Below are 21260 nucleotides of genomic sequence, written 5' to 3'. Positions count from 1 at the left end.
ACTGGAATGTTCAAAGAGCAGTGCAAAGAAGTGAAAAAAGGGATAAGGGGGAAAAAGCTCTGAAGACAGGAAGTTGAGAATCTAAGAAAAAAAATCTAGCCCTTAATATCAAAATGTCATGCATTAGGCCAAGAAAGACTTTGAGAAAAAAACTTGCTGAATTTCCTCACAATGAAATGTCTCTGGGGCCAGTAAATATAACTGAGGCATAAAAACCATGCATGAAGAAGAGAAGATCAAGGCTGAGAATTAAGTCCTCACTTCAGATTTCCCCACAGGAATACTTAGGAAAGTTGTCACATTGTCAAAGAAATATTTTGGAGGAACTGCCTCAAGTACAGTGTTAATAACACAGATTTGAGAAAAAAAATCAATAAAATGAGCAATTAAAGCTCAAGGAATAAATAAAGTTGTAAAGCAATGCCAGTGTGAAACCATGAAGGGGACCAGGAATCATAAATCCAGACATGTGACATTTCAAGCTGTGCAAAGTAGTAGGAACAAATTATACTAAAGAGCAGAATTAGTATACAATTGAACAAATTTTGAAAAACAGTACACCAGAGTTGTGCCATACATACCATCTGACTCTCTGTTACCATAGGCACCGATTTGTAAAGGCTGGCCTGCAAAAAAGGTGAATATACACAGTACTATATACAATATCATAGTGATTATAACAATGACAGAAGAAAAATCCATGTACAGCACTATGCTTAGCCACAGAAGCTTTTCCCACTGATGCAGTGATATGCAATTGGTAAGAGAATATAAAACATTCTCATTTCTAGTTTATTTCTAGATATAATCAAATATAAATGCCTATTATTAAGATTTTAGAGATTCTTTTCTCCAAGTGCAGAAAAATTTCATTTGATCTAATCTTGAAGTTTAAAGCCTTACTTTTCTGAGCCTGTCATTGTCTGTTAATTTGCAGCATCAATGTCATTAACACTGTCAATTTTATTGGGACCTCAGTCCAACCTTCTCAACCCTTTCTGACTTTACAGTGAGAAACCAGAATAATACTACTTAGTATCTTTTTTTCTTTATCTGAGTATACATTGAACAGGAAGGACCCTGTTTTCCAGATTAATGACAAATGTAATGAATGCAAAGTGGTTGAGTGTGTGTGTGAAATAACCACATGCCACTTATTTGTCCTCACACTGGTGAGATTCAGAATTTCTGGTGCATTGATCTCTCCTCCCAACTCCTTCAAGCCCTGTAGGAGTACCATTGGATAACATAGTTTTTCTGTATAAATAGCATGACCTTCCTTCATGTAGGTGTGATCTGGAGGCCTTGGGACTCTAAAATGGGAATACTCTTCAGTATAGTGGTAAAAAAAGTTCGACAGTTAGATGTTATAAGCTGTAGCAGACAAGAAGTCAATGCCATTACATCTTGCACCCTCTACTGGAGGGCCACTACAGTTGGATTTTTATCAACTCAACTAGATGTTTCTCTCACTGTTTCAATTATAAAAGTAAATCCAGCATGTTTATAAGGGAAGATTGCTTTCATCTTTTGTTACCTTGTGACCAAGACCTTTGAGAGATGTGGCCACCGAACTCCAGCTGTGGGCTCTCAGGTGCTAAGCAGAGATGTTTAGTCATTCCCTGGATCTCTTGGTTCTAGTCCTACATTGGTCTTAATAGCAGCATCGACATGAGTCATGGAGGAGGACTGTGCTCCTTACTGAGAGCACCCACAACTCCAAACACAGATGCTGCTGGAGGAAACCTTCCCAACCAGTCAGGGACTGAATCCCAAGCAGTTGTGATTTAGCACTAAATCTACAAGAAGTGCCTCTTCTGCCCTTGACAGAGTAAACTAGAGTTTTTACTAGTGGTTACTCATGTACAAGGGACTCATCCCTACCATGAACCAACCACTTGCAGTGGCTAACCTTATTGTGAGCTTAAAGACATCAAAACACTTCAGAATGATCTACAAATACAAGCAGGATGGAATAAACTGTCTAACTACAGTGGCACAAATTAAGAATAAATCTCATTTCAAAGGGGTCACCTGACATATGAGGTCTGCACAGCAGACCTCATATAAAGAAAACTACTTATTCTAAATATTTGTGTGCATTTTTAGCTGCTTCATGGTCTCCCATTTTTTTCACTTGTGATTCATATCTGTAACACTTAAAAAAAATTTTAGAATGGAACTTTCAAGAAGAGCAAAAAGGTCAATAATATGGACATTAATTTTTTCAATTAATCAGGAGAAATTCTTATTTTGAGAATTATTATTCCAAATCAGTGGTATCATCCCTACAGTCAACAGATATGCACTATTATAAAATGGTGAATGGGATCCTATCAAAGACCATACAATTTTAAAAGTTATTAAATTACAACTATAGTACTTAGTTGTTAGCTGGTACAAACTGCTGTAATTTCACTGAAGTCAGTGATGCTTTCATACTTTTTGTACACTCCCTTGCTACTTGCACAGTTATTTACATCCCTAAAAGGTTCTGTGTACATGAGAAAATAAAAGGTAGTTGAAGACAAGGCAAATCTATGACATTTTAATTGTTAAATGGCAGGCTATTTCAACATATTTGTGTATCTACTACTCCATATAATCTATTGAAGTAATTAGCAATATAATAATGCGTGCATGCATATACCTCTTTATGTTTGTGGTTATAAATAATACTTTAGTGTTACTCATAAATAGATTAAAGTTTCTGTTTTAACAAAAAAGTCCTCAAAACAACATTTTGACAAGTATCTCAATATTAGACAGCATAAATATAAAAGGATTAAGAAAATTATATTGATAAATTAACATTTTAATTTTCTCCAGTAAAATTAATTGCATAAACTAAAAGCCTCCTACTCAAAAGCAAAAAATAAGATTTGGAATAAGAAATTAAAAGATGGGTAAAAATTAATACTACGAGACAGCTCAAAGAGTCATCCAAGACCTCCTGGCATTACTCACAAACTATGATGCATAGATGCTATTTGGGACATCTGAAACACCCCTCAGGAGACTCTGCTGAAAGGTATAGCTGGCAGAGTCCAAGAGAGCCTGGATCCACCAAGTTCAGGCACCACTGCACAGCCTGGGGACCCCAAGTCTGTTTTCTGACACACAGAAAATTCAATATGCTTGCACAGCTTATAGGAAAGGTTAGCTTATCAATAATCCCCTTTGTTCTTCCCAGACATGTTTTTAAATATTGATTTCTTTCCTTTATCTAGAAAGTTCCAGTGGAGACTTGAAGTAGAAGCATTTGTAAGGGTGATTTTCCATGCCAGCAAAGAGAAACTAACTGTATCCCTAGGCATATAAGTTGGATGCCTGAATTTATGCTATATGTCAGCCACAGTTTTGAGAGTTGGAGATCTGCACTGGAGTGATATTAAATACACTCTGTTCTCACAGACTACCTCTCAAGTACGCTCTTTTATTTCATTAAAAAGCTTTCTTCCGATATTCTTCCTAATTAATATGAGCCAGCACAATCTGTCAAGTAAAAATCACAGCATGCAATAAAATATGCATACTGCCCCATTCAAGAAGCAAGATTGATCAGTCAAGCATTGTGCTGTCATAAAACTGGGAGACCTTTATTGCTTTGCCAGCACTGCTTTGATTTGGGGTTCAATGGAAGTGCTGAATGATGAATAGTAAGCTGAGGTTTCTCACCACGACTAGATGAGCTGCAAGTAAAATGCAGAAACTGTGTGTGCTAGTGAGAATTAAAATGTTAATTGGATTTAATGTTTCAATAATTGAACAAATTACTCAATATAGATATTTTCATCATATGTTGGAAAGTGTGTGTATGTGACAAAAAAGCTTCTATTCATCTAAACTGTGGGGTTTCGGCCAATTCTATACCTTGAAAAGAAAAGTTTGGGTCAACCACAAATTCTGATGGATAATCAAGAACTAAAGGACTTCTACCAAAGCAAGTCCTGTACAATGCAGGCTGAGTCCAAACAAACCCTTCAGCACCCATAACAGTCTGTTTGCCAAATAGCTGAGCTTTTGCCCCATGCTTGAAGGAAACAACAAACAAGTACGTGAGGAAATTAATTTTAGCATCATATTCATAGAGGTAAAATTATCAACAGACACCACACTGAAGAGACTCCAAACATGATGGATTTACAACAGTGAGAAGACATCTCAAGTCTCTATTGCCAGCACTGTAATATATTCACTTCACTGTGTTAGTCAACACTTGATGTCACAAGCAGAGGTCTGTGCAGAGTTACCCAGTGTTGTGTAAGAGGAGACAAAGTAAACATTTCTGCATGAAAAATATAGAGTAATTATAAAAGCACTTACATATTTGGTTTCACGCCCAGCTGCTTTCTGCAGTGTTGTTGAAATCTTGTAAAAAAAAAATATACATAAAAGATATATTTAGTTACTCTGAAGAGTAACTCCAAAAGATTTTCAACATTGTGAGAAGTTATTAATTGCTTAAACTCCAGGAAAACCTAAGTTTTCCAGAAATAATCACACAATACATAAGAATAAGGTATGTTTAAGTTTTCCTTGGTAGAAAATACTACTTAATTATACTGCTCAAAAACATTGAACCCCCTCTATTGAGGATGACATTTAATTTATCTCTTTGAACTCTTGTAACAAAATGCTTATTATTAGATAGGTGTGCTTGCCCCATGAACTTTAAGTTACATTTGCTCACAAAATAACCTGAAATGTTATGTTTCTATGCTCTCATTTGTAAGAACTTGTTTTCATATGACTAAAAGTATTTACTTGTACACTCATATTTTTTTCTTGTCTATGACCTTCTTTTACCTTCTGTTAAGCACTTTTTTTATCTCATTCCAAGATCCTTACAATCTTTAGCTTGGTCCCTATCCTGCATCCTGTTAAACTCGCCCTTTGCCCACTTTATTTGGTTTCATGACTGCTAACAGATGCCTTCCATTCTCAACTGCCCAAGTAAGTAGGTTTTGGATGCTACAGCTCACCTTAGTAACAGCATTTTAACCACTTCAGATTCTTCAGGCATTGGAAAACATACTCTCAATAACAGCATCTACCTGCTTCTTCAGCTGCTATCACGTTTGTCTTTCAGACTCTTGAAATTCTATTCACCATTGCATGCTGATTGACAGAAGTAATTTCAAAAATGAAAACCAACTTTGAAGTGTATGCTGAATATAAACACTCAGAAATGCTGGATCTGTGCCCTATTTTTGCATGGTGAACTGGACATTCTGCAAGATATTTTGAATGTGTACATTTGCCAAAAATTTCTTTCCTCCCATTTCCAGTCAGATTTCTGCCATTTCCATTTTCCTACAGCTACCAGGACCAACTTAAATTTACCTGGAGCAAACAGAATACAGAACCTTCTTGCATTGGTTAGTCATTCTTCTGAACCCAGATGGCACATCAGTACAACTTAATGAAACCAGAAATTTAGAAATATAAAATTAACCCTGCCTCTCACTACCTGTTTCTTAGTTATCCAAGATAAATCAATATTGCAGACATCATCCTTCTAGGAGGGGCCACAGTAAAAATGAAATCAGAACTTTAGGGCAAGTCTACTTATTAATTTAATTATCTCATTATTTGAAAATCAATAATGAACATGAAAAACCCCCAATGTTTTGAAAGATGCTTCCAGTCAATGAAGCTAGAACATTACATTGCTTGCTCTGTAGTAGAGTCATTCATTCCATAGATGGGACAAAATCTGGGAAACGGCCAGAGACCCTGTGATATGGCAGGCAAGGTATGAAGGATTTCTTCCTTGTGGATGCCAGCTTTTGAAGCCTTAATGCACGGTTTCTCTTCCATAATTTTTCTCTCTCTGACTTCAGGAAAGTGTCCTGCAACAAACACTGCACTGACTCCAGGGCTACAGCTCTGTCCTTCCATGCCTTTTAAATCACCAGACATTTCTCCCGATGTTGCATCTCTCAGTTGCAGCTTTGCGTTGCCACCAGTTTTACAGTTGCAGTAGATTATATTGTGATTTTGCTTGCCCTGATATCTACTTGGAAAGAGCCTTTGGTATGTGGGTGGGCTTATTCACCTACCTTGCCAACATCTGACTCCGTGCTCATCTGCAGAAAACTTGGAGAAGACTCACACCGGCGCTGTAAAATTATTTTCAAAAGAGAATGAACTTATTAATGACAAGAGACAAAAGAAAAGAAAGAGAAAAAGTCAATTCCACATACTGCTGGGTTACCATAGCCAGTGGGTCCTGCAGGACTTGATCAATGACAGCACACAGCTCTTCTGTTTGTTGTCTAAGCTGGGCGGGGGAGCACATCTGAAAAAGAAGGATTGATTGCTCAGTTAACCTTTGCTTTTTGTTTTCAAATACAGATGTGAAAGATAAATAACAGCACTACCTCTGAATGAGTGTCCAAGGCAGTGCCTTCAGTCGCACTCACAGGTTTCGGTGGCTCTTCTAATGCCTGCAATTCAAGAGTAATTGGTGTGATACAGCATTCAAAATTTTAAATACCAAACAAACGTACACTATTGGCAACATTCTGTTTAAAAAGGTGGCACTTTCTATTTTAACATAAAAAGATGGGGGGAAAAAAAGAAATTACAGGCCTAGTAATGTTCTTCAGGTTACCAGCATATGATTCTGAATGAGAGGGGGGGTTACAGAGAAGAAGAGAGTATTCAAGGAGAGTAAATTGTCTCCACTTTTAGAAATCAGAAACCACCAGTTTAAATTGTCTTCTTCAACAATGCCCCCTCCTTCCCAGTAAATGGGACACTGTGAGTGTGCACTGTGTGCCACAGAGGTGTCAGGTGGCTGCCACCACAGGAGAGCCACCACATAGACAGGTATGCAGGCGGACAAGGCAGGGACCCAAGCATACAGGAGCCCTTTATTTTGCTCCAGTAGATGTTTTCTGTAAAAAGTGTCACCTGTTTAAAGAGGATAGCGATTTCACCTTGCAACAAAAACAGTGCTTGACATTCTTGGGTTTTAGCCAGAAATCAGAAATGTATAAAGAAAAATACATTCTGTACATTTGTAATCTTGCACTAAGCAGCTATACAATATCTCCAGAACAAACACAAGCTTCTTGTGCTTGAAAATACCCATCGCTTTCCTGTACCCATACTTGGAACAGGTTTGAGAACAGCGGGAATCAGTTTGCTGAACCCTTCACTTCATATGGAAACTCACAAAACACCCTCAAAAACCAAAATCCACTGCTCAGTTCCCTTTTCATCTTCATCCAGCATCTGTAAAGCACATTCTCCCTGCCATCACCCATTTTTGCTTTGAAGTGATTTTCAAACAGACACCTGCTGAGACCAAAAATTACTCTGGAAGCTTGCTGATGTGTGAAGCTGGACTACAGGGGAGGGAAGCGCAGGGTTTGTGGATTTCTTTTGTTTGTTTGTTTAACACATTATGTTTTTGTGAGGTTTCATTTTGCTAGTTAGTAAATAAAAAAATAAAATCCCACAGATATAGGATTCTGCAGGAATAGACTGATCCCAGTGAGGAGGGATACAGAAGACACGTGGAGCTGTGAGGAAAATGTCAGAATCTTTAAAAAAAAAAAAAAAGCATCTTTATTTCTGAGTTTAACTTTACTGAGGACATTTTTTTTTCTTTCCTTGTCCAGCTACTGGCAGCATACATCTGTGTATGCCTAAGCAAAAAGTTAATGACAATTTACTTTTAATATTATTCTCATACCATCCACAAAATGTTCTTGCACAGAAGCACACTTATGGAACACCATGTCTTCTACTAAAATGAAGGGTAGGTGCTTTCCAAACATTTCTTCCTTCCTCTCCATCTCTAGACAAATGTGTTGGCCTTAGAAGAGTTGCAGTTCAAAAGGAAAAAAATAAAAGAATAATTCATTTTGATATACAGAAACTAATGTAATCTTATCCCAAGACAGGCCATGAAAAGATAATTAGTCCCTCATCTCTGCTGTCTCGTCACAGTTAGTCAGCTAAAGTTTCAGATCAACAGACAGTCCCCTTGAAGAGGACAGCTCAGCTAAGGTAGGCTCAGCACTGCACTCAAGTACTGTGTCCCTAGTTCAAATTCAGTCAAGAGTACATTCTCCTGGTAAACATAAAATGAAGTGATAAAATTAAGCAGAAGAGTCATTTCAGTACCTATTAGGATCAGGACTGACAAAGCAGGCTGTTATAGAGAGATGATGAATCTGAATATGACTTAGGAAAAATGAAAAGTTTTAATCAGTCATGGGTTTGGAATGGGGAAATTGCTAAGCTTCTCAAAACCCCCAAGAAGCCAGTAGGACAATAGACATAATCAAGGAATTGTTAAGAGAAAACCACGTTTCTGTTTCATAATCAATTCACCAAAGTAGTGGGTGAACACAATCAAAGGTAAGAACCAACTACCCCTAAGATTCAGGGGAATCTTTCTAGAGGAATTACAGCCACATCCTAAAGTCTCTGTTTAGAACCAAGGCTCTGGCTAATTTAAGTAAACATCCATCAGTTTCAGTAAAAATTGGGTACCCAAATATCCTTCTATTTTGTAGCCTTCAGTGACTAAAGAACTTGGGTGAGTGAAGCCGCAAGGTCTGTTTGCTCCACTGTCCCTCTGAGATACAACCATAATAATGCAGGAGCCAAGCTAGAAAAAAGCTGCAGTGCTCTCTCTTTTCAGACCTTTTGGGAAAGAAAATTTTAACCTGCAAACTGATCAGTCTAATTTCTTTCAGTGTTTTGGTTCTGGTTTTTGTGGGGTTTTTGTTGGGTTTTTGTTGGGTGTTTTTTTTTTGGGGGGGGGGGGGGGTTGGGTTTGGTTGTGGGGGTTTTTTGTTTGTTTGGGTTTTTGTTTTGTTTTTGGTTTTTTGTTTTGTTTTTCACCTATTTTTCTTTTTTTCTTACTTGGACAGCTGAGTCTTCCAAAGAGAGAGGAGAAACTATTTTCACTATCCCTATCAGCTCTACAAAGATAACAGTTTCTGTTTAAGCAGTTGTTGGCTTTTCAAAATACATCTCAAATTTTTTTTCCATCATTGCCTTCTTTTTTTTTTTCCACATTTCCCCATAGAGAAAAATGTGAGATATAAAAATTACAACTAGTTTTTTTCAAAATTATTGGTGTTATCATGCAAAAATACTATGATTAATTTAAAGTGTTAGTGCTACCTAGATGCTGCTGATTAACACTATCAACAGTATTCCGGATTCACTTGCTATGCTGATGATCTAACAATATTAAAAGTTGAACATTCTTATTTAGGCATTCAAATTTTTGATTATACATGTAAAAATAGTGGGACCACAGTTTAAAAGAAGATTGCCATTTAGATAATGAAAACGCTTTTGTGACAGAATTTCAATGTTCAGATAAAAGAAGGAGTTGCTGAACCACTAATTTTTCCCTTGAAAAGGGTAACTTTGAGGGTGTGACACATATATGCTGTTGACATCAGTGATGACTACAACCCTTCCCTCCTCTTTCCTCTCTTTTGATTGCTAAAGCTGTATCAGAGCTGAAAGGATACTGGTAAATGATCCAAACATAATCTCCAGTATTTTTTTAGAAGAATGAAAGGTCTTGGCAACATATAGGAAATACAGAACATTATTTCATCCACCCGTGGACCACATCAATAGTAGAAGAAAAAGTGAATACTGTGACCTGGATCTAACACAGCTTTCTTCTTACTGTATCGTGAAAACCCTGGACTGAGCATATTTTCCCCATCACTGTCTTTTCCTGACCTCTCAGCACATGCCAAAAAAAAAAAAAAAAATCCCGTTGTATAATGGAACTTCACAAAGCATTAATTCCTTTAACTTACTTCTTGAAGATCCTGGGAAGTGATACTGAATAGACTTGACTATTTTTCCTCTTATAAAATAATTAATACTGAAAGCTGCAAGGCTCATGAAGGAAAGAGGGAGCTCATAGGCTGCTCCTACCTTGGCACATTTGGTTATTATTACAGATGAACTAAGTCTTTTCCTTAGTCCTAAAAATGCACAAATTATTGGCTTTCTTTCTTACCGCGAGGTATTTTTCTGTAGCCTTGAGGAGAATTTTGATGTGAACACAACCTGGGTGCAAGAAATGCACCTAGTAAGTGCACACCAGAAGTATTTCAGGAAAATTAAAATCTATTTTTATCAAAATATTCTTAACAAAGGCTTGTCAGAAATGTTTTCCAGGTCCAGAAACATGCTGACATGTTCGATAATACCAATTTTCCAGCAGTTAGGTCAATCACCTAGAGAAAAGTCTGCTTCCAGGTTCCTGCAGTATGATTTCAAGGAGTGACTTGAATCTGCATTTCCATGATCAATTCCTATAGCAATGCATTTTTGACAATACAATAAGTGTTTCCTCAAGGCACAAACTTAGAGCTGTGTCTTCTATGTGGAAGTTGCATGTCTTTATTAAAAACAAAACAAAAAAACCCTCCACACCCTCCTTTTCCTTCTACATGAGGAGGAAAATGCCTTTTTTTTTTTTTCTTCCACAAGAAGAATATCCTACACTGCTTGCAGTCTGCTTTGTAGGTGATAGGATGCAATTACTAAGTCTTTGGAGTTTTCCTAGAAGTGTAGAAGAATATGGAAAGACTGGTTTAGACTCTGTTAACTAGTTTGCATTGCAGCAAGAGAAGACATGAGGAACAGCCATAAAGAGACACGATCAAACACCTAAAATATTTATTCTTTAAGACGGAAGATACTTCTTCTACATTTATTTAGAATTGAAATTATTGTTCTCTACTTGGAACTGCTTAATAAATACAAGCCAGAAAAGTCAACATTCACACCTCTTACATTCATAGCCAGTTATACGTAGTGTTTTTCAGAAGACTTGGTAAGTGTGAGATAAACCTCAACTGTGAAGCAGGTGTGCTTCATGGCACGTCCCATCATCCTGGGATGTGACGTGTGCCATACTTCATTCCTGGTCCAGACTGTGGGAAGTCTGAGCAGAATATCTGGAGCACCTCTTTCCTCACAGTCTGTACGCCCAGGTTTCTTTCCCATCAAAATGGGATAAGGGAAGTTCACCCCAATCAGCATATAGAGGGGATGTGTAGCTGATCAAATGCAGCAAACCCAAATTGCCCTGCATATACCTTGCTGTAGACCAAAGACCACAGAATTGTTAAGAGAAGATTTTTTGTTTTGTAAATCCAAGGCCTCCGACAGTTTTCCAGTTCCATCTCAAACTTTATATAATGCCGAGGATGAAGTAAGATCTATTTTGAGAGACCCTCTACTTTCAAGGCCCTTGAAAGAAAGAGGGAGCTCATAGGCTGCTCCTATATTGGCATATTTGGTTATTTTTACAGATGAACTAGCACCTTTATCGCTCTACAACTGCCTAAATTATTGCCTTTCTTTCTACCATGAGATATTTAAAGATAAAAATTTTTCCTTAACTCCTTGAAATAAACTCTTCATCCCTATCTATTTGGACTGAGTGATATTGTAATAAATTTTTGATAAATACAATCTCTAAATAATAGACCCATTACTTTTTAAATAATACCTGATTAGGAATGGAATTTTGAATTAGGCTGTGATCACATCTATATAATTGTAGAAGCTACATAAGAGTGAGTGTCAGTAGAGGAGTGAATCACTGTCTCAACATTAATGAGACTAGAAGAAGCAACACTGTTCACATAGTCTGTCCTCTTTTTTAAACCACAGGACTATCTGGAATGAAGGGCCAATAAAGTGTCCTGTCTTGATTTTTCAGTTTCTCTGAAAAAGAGTCTATTTCAGTCTCCGGAATTTTTTTCTAATGGTTAATTAATTCTTTCTGTTAATTTTTTGCCTTATGCCTATATTAAACTTGTTTGGCTTCCTCATCTGGCCAGTGGGTCTATAATCTGCTAGGCTGGTGAGCTCTTTACCACAGTCTATGACCTGCCTCATCACTATGAATTTGTGTGGCTACAATGGTACTGCTGACTGACCCTGGTTAACATCAACTCGATATCAGCATCTCTGTTCTTGCTCAGGCACTGTGGAGCTGTGCCCTTGTTGGTGAGGACACTGTCTTGCTAACCTTGCTGCTGCCCCAGCTTCTGACTCACCTTCCCTCTGGGGCAACCCACTCTTACTGATCCCTGACAGAGCCTGACCATGCTGAGGATAATGATAATGGCCAGTCTCTTCGCGAACGAAGAACCGGGGAAGGTCTTTCCACCTTCCAGCCTGCGCACTGGATTTTTTAGGTGAGACACAGTGTGCGCGGAACTGAGCCCACCCTTTAATCCTGAGGTTCATCTGCCGGGGCCAAGCACGCTTGGACAGTGGCAGCGAGGTCCTCAGGACGTAGATGGATTGCCTTACAGGGCTAAAGAGCTCCATCTGCCCGGGGAGGGGCCCCGACCGGGAATCGAACTCGGGTCTCTGCAGTGACAGTGCAGTGTATTTTCCCCTGGACCACCAGTCCCTTAAAAAACAAGTTTTGGTCTTCTGGCTGTGAAGGAAGTTACAGCCCAATCTTCCAAGAGATATCTTGTGCAGGGCTTTTTCTGAGCAGAGCACAGGTGATGTAAGGAACATCAGGTTCATGCTAATTCAAACAGCTGGGAAGTATGCCAGTTAGGAGATTTGATGAGATTAAGCCACTTCTGGGTTAGTCAAAGTATACATATATATAGTTAATCAGCCTTTTCTTCTCTACTAATTAGCACAACTGAGTAAGAACACTGGAGGATAAGAAGAACATGTTCTAGAAAAGCCATTTAGATGATGATAGCCTAAGGGTTTCATAGGAAGAGGTTGGAAAATGCTGAATGAAATTAAAGCATTTACACAAACATAAAAGAAAATAACTGACTTGAAAAACAAAATTAGACACAAGGAGACAATTTAGAGGCACAAAAATCATTGTACTTTACATGGTACACCAATGGCAGTTTTCTGTCATGGGATCTAATTAATACTGCAGATGAATTGTCACTATCACCCACATCACAATTCTGACTAATCTTATTTCTCATGACCACTTAAATAAAGGATTATACTTACTCACACAGTGGAAAAAGCTGACTTCTGACAATATGCATTTCTACTTAAATCAAACCGCAAAGCACTGTTTTAGCACCTTAGGCTAAAAAATGTAGTCTAAAAATATTGTATTGCTAATCATGCATTCAGCTCAGCAATACCTATGCTTGAAGATATCGCATGCCTTCCCTCCTTGCTAAAAAAAAAAAAAAAAAAAAAAAAAGGCAAGCCATTTGGAAAACTTCTCCATATAACAATTATTTTAATGTTAATAAGCATCACTCATGCATTTAAAATCCTGCAGTCTTAAATATCTCTTTTTTTAATCAATGCACTAAAATCTGTTCTTTGGATCTACTTGCCTATCCTACAGAAAAGGACTGTTATCTCAAACTACATACTCTGGCCTATGCTAGCTGTTAAAGTGTTGAGGGAGAGGTCAGAACAATGGCCAGGACAGTTATCAAAGTTTAACAATGCAGCTGGTCAAAATTGCATATCTTGGAATGTTAAATTTACTGGTATGAGCAAAGATGTTGAATAATCATTAACTGATCAAGATCTACTCATTGTCAGGCCCCAGAACAGCAATGCTCCAGTTACTTTCCAATAACAAAACAGACTTTGAGATGTTGCCATAGAAGGCAGTTCTTTTAGGATACTGCTTTTTTCCCCCTTTTACTGTAAATTGATTTACAGAAATTCAGATTAGCGAAGTCTTTGATCTTCAGTGGAAAGTGGCTGACCCTGAGCAATGTCTGGAACAATAACCCTGAGCAGTTAGTTCCCAGAATTTACATTCTGTGGTATCCCCCAAAAGAAATGTCAGAATGTGTACATAAAGTTGAATGGTCTCAAATACACAATGCAATGCCCATGTCTTTGAGCAAACACTAACCTTCTGTTCCATAAGCAATGTGTTTGTAGGGATTGCTGCAAATGCCTTGTAGCTTGTCTTGATCTTGTACTGCTAAAAGGGTAAACCAGAAAGCAGGAAGAGAAGTAAAACAGGATAGAAGAGTAAGAGAGAAAGAGAGGAAAGGTATGACAGAATGAAAGACAATTCCAATTGTCTTGCAAACACATTGCAACAAAACAGTGCTTACATATTTCCTAGGAAAGCTATTTCTTAAAGAAAATCTAATGGTTTTGTTAAGATTTTAAAAGCCTGTAAAGTACATATTTTGCTCTGAGGAAGGAAGTAGGATAGCTTATAGCTTCCAAAGGAAGTTTAACCACTTCCTGCTAATTACTATCCTTAAATGAATATCAGGAGCTGTGAGGTTTTTTCAAAGTTTTTTTTATGATTCAATATGAAAATGCACAGATAATTCTGCCAGCACATCCACCTCAACAACTGTTGCTGAGTGCTGTGATCCCGGACCACTAGGTTAGAGGGATTTCTGTAATTGGCTTTAATGAGATTGATTGGGATCCTTAAATGCTGAATTATTTTTGTGAGTGGATAGATCATTTAAATCTTTATGCAGCTTTTCATCTCCTCAATAAGTAACTCTACTACCCAAATAAATGATTCAAATTAAGTATAGAATCTTAGACACTCTACCAAAGCTTACAGAACTGACAATCTAAACCATACGAAATGTATAGGTTTGGGTACCAAAATTCTAAGATCAGCCTTAAAAATTATTCTTTTCAACAATTTCTATTTTAGAGTACATTAGCTTTCCCAGTTATTTTAACCTCTTTAGAAACCTTTTTTTTTACATTTTAATTATAGAGGTTGAATTCAGTAGTGTTTTTTAAAGATTGATGAGATTCTTCTATACTTGTATGAGATAGGATTCCTAATCACATGACTGCTGTAATTTATTTTAAAAAAAAACAGGGATTTGCTACATTGTTCCCTTTAGCTAACAATCTAATAAAAAATCACAAATTCACACAAGAATATACTTTCAAGTTAGTAATTATTTATTTCTCTGATAGTCAGGCCAGAAATAAAGTTATTTGTTAATGTACCATCACTTGCAATAGTAAATACTGGTGATTATGAGATAACAATCTGGATCAGCATGTTGCATTTTGGGGCATTCTTTTGTTAATTTTTTCTTTTCTTCATAACTAGTAAAAGTCTCAATGACAGCAGACGGGGCAAAATTTTATCTCAGATAAGAAACTTACATCATTCTTACATCGTCTTGAATTATGGTAGGACAAAATCTTTTAATTCTTTCCATACATAATATATTTGCTTTTGACTTCACTCAGAAGCTGGAGAATGACAGTCATTTAAGAAGTCAATAATCACAACATTCATATTGAATGAACATGTTGACAAAGGAGAAGAATGCAAATGCTGAAAATTAAGGTTTTTTCTATTCTTTTGTGGGAGGGGCGTTGAAGGACAAGATAGTAGTTTATATGAGATGTAGTGATTCTAACTTGGATGTCTACCATTTAGGTGCCTCAATCAAAACTAATGCCTTTTATAATTACAGGCATTTCTACAGGATTAATCTCATCCCAAAATATGCAACTAGAAAGGTAAAATAAAATCATCCTGTAAATATTCTCTCCACTAGGTGTAATAGAATTGCCCAAGTTGTGCTTGGATATCTAACTTTCAAATGTCAAAAGCTGCATGAGTTTAATGCTGCCCTTTGAACATTTAGATGGCAACACTGCATATGAGTGCATAAACACACACACAGATATTTGTGTATATACAAAATCTACATACAGATAAGACAAAAAATACTGCTCATTAAAGTAAGATGGAAGACCAAAATTCCGAATATTAAAATAGGCATATTTATAAAATGTATCCCTGTTTGATTATAATAGAAATTCAACAAAGCAAATTGTGTAATTGAACATGTAAATGAAATGCAATGTCTTCACCAGCCCATAGGCTTTTACATCTGATGAGATGGGCAACCTATATGATAAGAGCACTATGATCATTTTGAAGTTATTTGTACTGTTGTATGAACAAACGACATATCAGACTGTTAAAATGTTAAAGTTTCTATATTGCTTTCATGTGCTTTATCACTTCCAGTTACTTCTGTAGAACCTGGATTGGGCCATTTCCACAATGTCTGAGATGATTGAAAAGTCTTTAATTCAGTTTCTGATCTATATGAATATGTTCCTTTACACATTATTTCACACTACCTAAAACTATTTTTCAATGCCTAAATACATTTAATAATCTGCTCCACAGGAATCTAGCAGTAATTTTAAACAGCCATCAACAGTTAGGTCTGCTGGCCTGCACCATGGTCCAGTCAAAACCAAACCAACTCCAATATCAGAACTTGGGCAAATATCACCCTGGGGAGGTTGGGGGAAAACGTCCTACTTTTTTGTTCAGATGTCCACCTAAGACACCCACAGGGCATTGCAAAGTGTGCTGGACACATGCCTACAGGGTTTACAATCAGTGACTAACCATGGTAGCATAATGTTGAGAGTAACCTTTCCTGCTTTGTTGTAGGTTTTGCAGCTGTGCTGAGCTCCCTGTTACTCAAGTTAGTTCGTTCTCCAGCTGTTTTAGGTAGATCTACATGCATTCCTGTGCTGCATTCAAATAGGAAAAAATAAAAGAATAATCAAAGAATGATGCCCCATGAAACCATTGCAAAGAGTTTTCAAATATCCACCAGAGATTGTTATTCTAACCTGTTCCCCGTGAATCAGAAATTTATCTGTCCCTACTCCATCTTACCATCCATTTTGCTATATTAGGTCCATGAGGACATTATCAAAGTGTAACATTCGTATTTTAAAATCATTAGCAAATATAAACCATGGGAAAGCATATGTTCATATATACAAATACAAACAGTTAAACAAATTCATAGGTTATCCTTTGATTCACATTAATTGCTGCATGCATAGGCATAGATATAAAAAAGCTCTCCAATAAAGAATCCTTTTTGCATAATTGCTTTGATGTCATGCTAATGAAACAGTTTAATGTGAATATTGAAAAGTACACCTAATGTCAGAATTCTGGTTTAAGTGCTGTTTTAATACATGTCTTAACACTGCTTCAACGACTGCTGAAGAAACATTAGGGTTGAAAGATTACGCATGTCAAAGTCAAGCGCTTCTAGAAGCTGTTTTTCTCTTAATGTTCACTTAGCACATTCATACATGCAAAAATTTTGTCATGCATTAACAGTCATCACATGGAGCAACCTGCTTTTTGTCTAATTCTAAAGCTGAGCTGATTAGTACTAAAGAGACCTAAATGCTACTTAGGATGTTAAAGTTGTCTCTCCTCAAAATTTTCCTTTTTTCTCTGGAAATATACTGAGATTTGAGGCCAGAGTATTATCAGAAAGACTTCTACCATCAACATACCAGCAAAATTCATTGAGTTATGCCATAAACTACGGATGGAAATAAGTGAGAGCAGGAGGAAAGGGGGGTGTTGAATGCACATATCATTAACTGTAGATGAACTCTCCGACTCACATTTTAAAGCCACAAGAGATCTTTCCTGCACTGACTACTCAGCTGCATTTAATTCAGAGATTTCATGTCTTCCACATCTCCAGCAGAGCCAGTTTTGTCTACGTGATTAAAAATTACACCAACTGGTGATCCAAGTCTGTTATGCTGACACTTTCCCAGTTTCCATAGCGTGGTGAGACAGTTTCAAATCTGCCACCATATTGCGTGATAAAGCAGAATTAGCAGCAAAAGGGACAACAGGGAAGTCAGAAAGGGTAATAATAACCTCTGCAAATATAAACGCAGGCAATAGCTCTGTATCATTAGCAGAGAATTTCCTTACTGCCAGAGAATCTCATAGTGCTCATTGCACCAACTAGCAGGAAGAGCAACTGTTTTGCAATCTGCAGGCTCAGTCATGCCTTCCAGTTTTGTCTCAAGGGCTTTATGTCTTGGAATTTCTACAATTTCGTATCTCTTTTTGTTTTGCTAAGTAATACTGACAGGGTGTAGCGACACTGTACAGCTGTGCTTGGCACAATGTGTCATTTGGGGTTGCTCGGTTTTTAAAAGAAGCAGTCACGACAATTGCTACTTTGTGCTGATTTTAACGTCTCATTTCCAATTAACGTTTTCCAAGCAGTTCAAATCACCCCTGCCATAGCCAAGCTGTCAAGAACACATCTGACACAACTTGATCTGGCAGACCAGGCTATAATTTTGTGCTGTGAGCAAATAAATCAATAAACTATGATAGACTTTCTATGATGTGCAAGCTCAAATATGAGTTACAGGAGGCACAAGGGAAGCACAGAGTACAAAGATAAGATAAAAGAGGTCAGAAAGCCTTCTGCAACTCTGATGCCTTCTGCAACTAGCTCTTCCTCTCTATATAGCAGTTTCTCTTGTTTTCACATACCTGCTGCATGTTTTTGGATCAACTTTCCTTTCCTTCCCCTTCTCAAGATATACCTTTAGATTTAAAGTGCGACTGGTTCCCAAGCCCTCCTGCAGCAACTGCCATCATTGCTTATTCTCACTCTGTGGTGGCTCTTCTGCCTTTGGGTGGAGGACAAACAGCAGGAGCCGTTTGTGAGACTTTTGTATTTGCAGTAACTCATGTTTTAGGAAGCTTGGCTTTTCTTTCCCCCTCATCCTCTGTCTAGCACAAGGAGATCAGAGAATTAACAAGGATCAGAGGAGTACAGAAGAAAGGAAAGAAGCAGGAAACTGTCTTCCCTTGCTGGCTCTTAAGCCCAAAGTCTCTGCTCAGGCTGAGCTCCGTTGTACGTCTGAGCTGGTCACAGGGCAGCTGGGGTGAGTAAAGCATCCTGGGAAGTGAGGAGGACAGATGGGATGAGGTGCTTGTGAACTAGTTATCACAGGAACAGCCAGTTCACATCAATTAGATGAAGCTGCTTCTAGTTCAACTTTGAACCTAAGATAACATACTTACAGTAATTTCAGTGGGAACACATGTGGGTTGTCATTAGCATGGGGTGAATAGAACGTTTCATAGTTTATTTTTGACACACCAGGGTTTTAAGTGAGCTACAAAAATAAGTGTGCCAAATGTATACCAGACCCACTGGACACAAGTCCATCTTTAGTAGTATCTCCTCCCACTCATGAATAAAGATGATAAAGGATTTCTTCAGCATCTTCTCCACAATACAGAACACACTGCTAGCAATTTGATATGGTAGGATTCAATCTTCACTGTCCTCACCATCAATAAAAAACCTGTTCCTTTTCTACATTTTCCACAGCCCATTTATTTTACTAGCATTCTGCAACACGGATGTGATTTTTCCTTCAGGGACAAAGAACTAATAGAAAATAAGCATGCACCAAGAGTACCTTGGGTTTGGTGTTTTCATGGTCAGGAGGCAGGGAAAAAGGCTGTGGTGAAGTCAGCTCTCTGGATCTTGACGGCAGTATACCTGGCGACTTGTCTGAGATGGGAGATCTGCAGTTTAGCACCGGTGAGGTGGCAGATTGTTCAGATCTTGGAGAGGAGGAATTAGACCTATAACTTGCGTGCACCAATGAAGAATTAAACTGCTGTGGGTGGGAATTAATATTACCACTTTGTGGAACTGGTGGGGTAGAGTGAGGCTGTGGGAGAGACCACCTCTTTGAGACACTTGAAGGGGTAGGAGAGGAGACACTCATATCCTGAACAGACATTTGGGATGAATCTGACTTAGATCTAGAAGATGAGTGTGAAAGACCTGAGGTAGGAGATGAGTGTTTTTCTAGGGTGGGGGAGAATACACCACTAAGATTGGTGGAAGAAAGCAAAGGATATGAACGGCAGGTAAAGATGGGTGAGTAAGTGTGTACTCTCTGAGACTTCTGAGGTGCCCGGGATCTGGAGGCAGCAGATCGCAGCCCTTCTGGAGAAGGAGCTAAGGAAAAGGGAGCTGGGGTACAAGGAGGAGGCAATGTAGACTGCAGATCTGGAGAGGCAACTGATCTTCTATGATAGGAGATGAGGGATGACTGAGAACTTTGGGAGTCTGGAGAAAGTGTTTGAACTGGAAGGTGCTTTTTAGGAGAAAGGGACCTCGCTCGAGGGGTGGGATGAGGCTTGGAGGGAAAAGGCAGATGCTGAGCCCATCCTGAAAGCCAGTAATCCTCTCTGCTGGGAGAATCTGGCTGTATAGGAGGGCTTGAAACAGATTTCTTGGGGGTTGGGGGAGTTGTTTTGGACTTTTGATCTATTGCAAGTGTTGAGGAACCAAGGGAGCTACGAGAAAATGTGGGACAGGAAGCAGGAGAAAGTGGTCTCCGCTGAGAGGAGCCTGATCTCAAAATAGCAGTTAAGAGAGTCAATCTGGTTGGCAGAGGGGATTTGATTCCTGACTTTTCTAAATTTCCTCTAGATGACATTTGTGTGCAAGGCTCATTTATACTACATATGGTTGAAGAGGAGCCATAAAGAGAGGGTGGAGACAAAGGTTTAGGAGTAGGAGATAATGAATGTGTTATTATATGTACAGGGAGAGGAGACAAAGCATTTAATCTTTTGGAAGAACTGGGGGATGAAGGCTGAGCTGAGGATCCTTGAATTTCAGTTGAACATGGAGGACTGGGGGAAAAGCTTGGGCTCTTTGTTGGAACAGAGGATGTGGTGAAGTCTCCCATTTTGCAAACACAGCCAGGAGTATAGAGACTTGGTGTTTCTAGGTTATCAGACAACTGAGGAGTAGAGTACCAACTCTTTGATGCAGAAGAGGATATTTTAGACATGGAGGGATGTGAACTATGGGAAGCAGATTGAAAGTAGAGAGATGAGTCTTGCTTAGAAAACCCAGTTGCTGACTGCCAGTTTTTACAGGAATTTTCCAGCGAAGAGGCTTGAGTCATGTTAACCATGGCACCACACGCTACTTTCTGATTAATTGGAGAAATTAAGTGGACAGCAGGTGGTTTAGAGGAAAGATGATCAGAAGTGGAAAGAGTAGAAATTAACTGGAGAAAAAAGAAAAACAGAAATGTTAATATAGGTGGAACCTGTGTAACTGTTAAATACCCACATTTCAGTCCTGTGGTCATGCATATAGGCTTTCCATTAGTACTGCTGTGTGGATTACAGCACAGGGCTATCTTAAATTTGGACATATAGCCTGATGGATAAGGCTCTCTAGGGGAGGAGACCGAGGCAGACAAACTATGTGCTACTTAGGTTTTATGAGACCTCAGTTTTGTTGACATAAACAAGGTTCAAGGCTACAGTATTTTTCATTTAAGGAAAAACCCAGTACAGCTGTGCCATGAGTTTCCAGAATCATGTGATGCTATTCCACTGTATAAACACAACAGAAAGTGAG

General features: G+C 38.2%; 1 protein-coding gene across 3 annotated transcripts in view; it reads right to left on the bottom strand.

The window, feature by feature from the left end:
- The window catches only part of MLIP (muscular LMNA interacting protein), a 104878-nt gene that overhangs the window by 31951 nt on the left and 51667 nt on the right, over nucleotides 1-21260 (bottom strand). For 2 of the 3 annotated variants that reach the window (XM_027898322.1, XM_027898324.1), the window contains exons 4-10: nucleotides 19285-20901; nucleotides 13895-13966; nucleotides 6387-6452; nucleotides 6221-6304; nucleotides 6066-6125; nucleotides 4327-4371; nucleotides 582-626 (exon numbers count right to left, since the gene is read on the bottom strand). In XM_027898322.1, coding sequence (XP_027754123.1) covers nucleotides 582-626; nucleotides 4327-4371; nucleotides 6066-6125; nucleotides 6221-6304; nucleotides 6387-6452; nucleotides 13895-13966; nucleotides 19285-20901 — 1989 coding nt within the window. The remainder of the gene's footprint in view (nucleotides 1-581; nucleotides 627-4326; nucleotides 4372-6065; nucleotides 6126-6220; nucleotides 6305-6386; nucleotides 6453-13894; nucleotides 13967-19284; nucleotides 20902-21260) is intronic. The other variant, XM_027898323.1, reaches the window with a different exon arrangement.

This window comes from Empidonax traillii, unplaced genomic scaffold, assembly GCF_003031625.1.
Source record: "Empidonax traillii isolate 1590-97213 ecotype Southwest subspecies unplaced genomic scaffold, ASM303162v1 scaffold591:size1139884, whole genome shotgun sequence".
NCBI lineage: Eukaryota > Metazoa > Chordata > Aves > Passeriformes > Tyrannidae > Empidonax > Empidonax traillii.
Note: the sequence above shows the minus strand (reverse complement) of the source record. Positions and strands in the feature narration are given on the sequence as shown.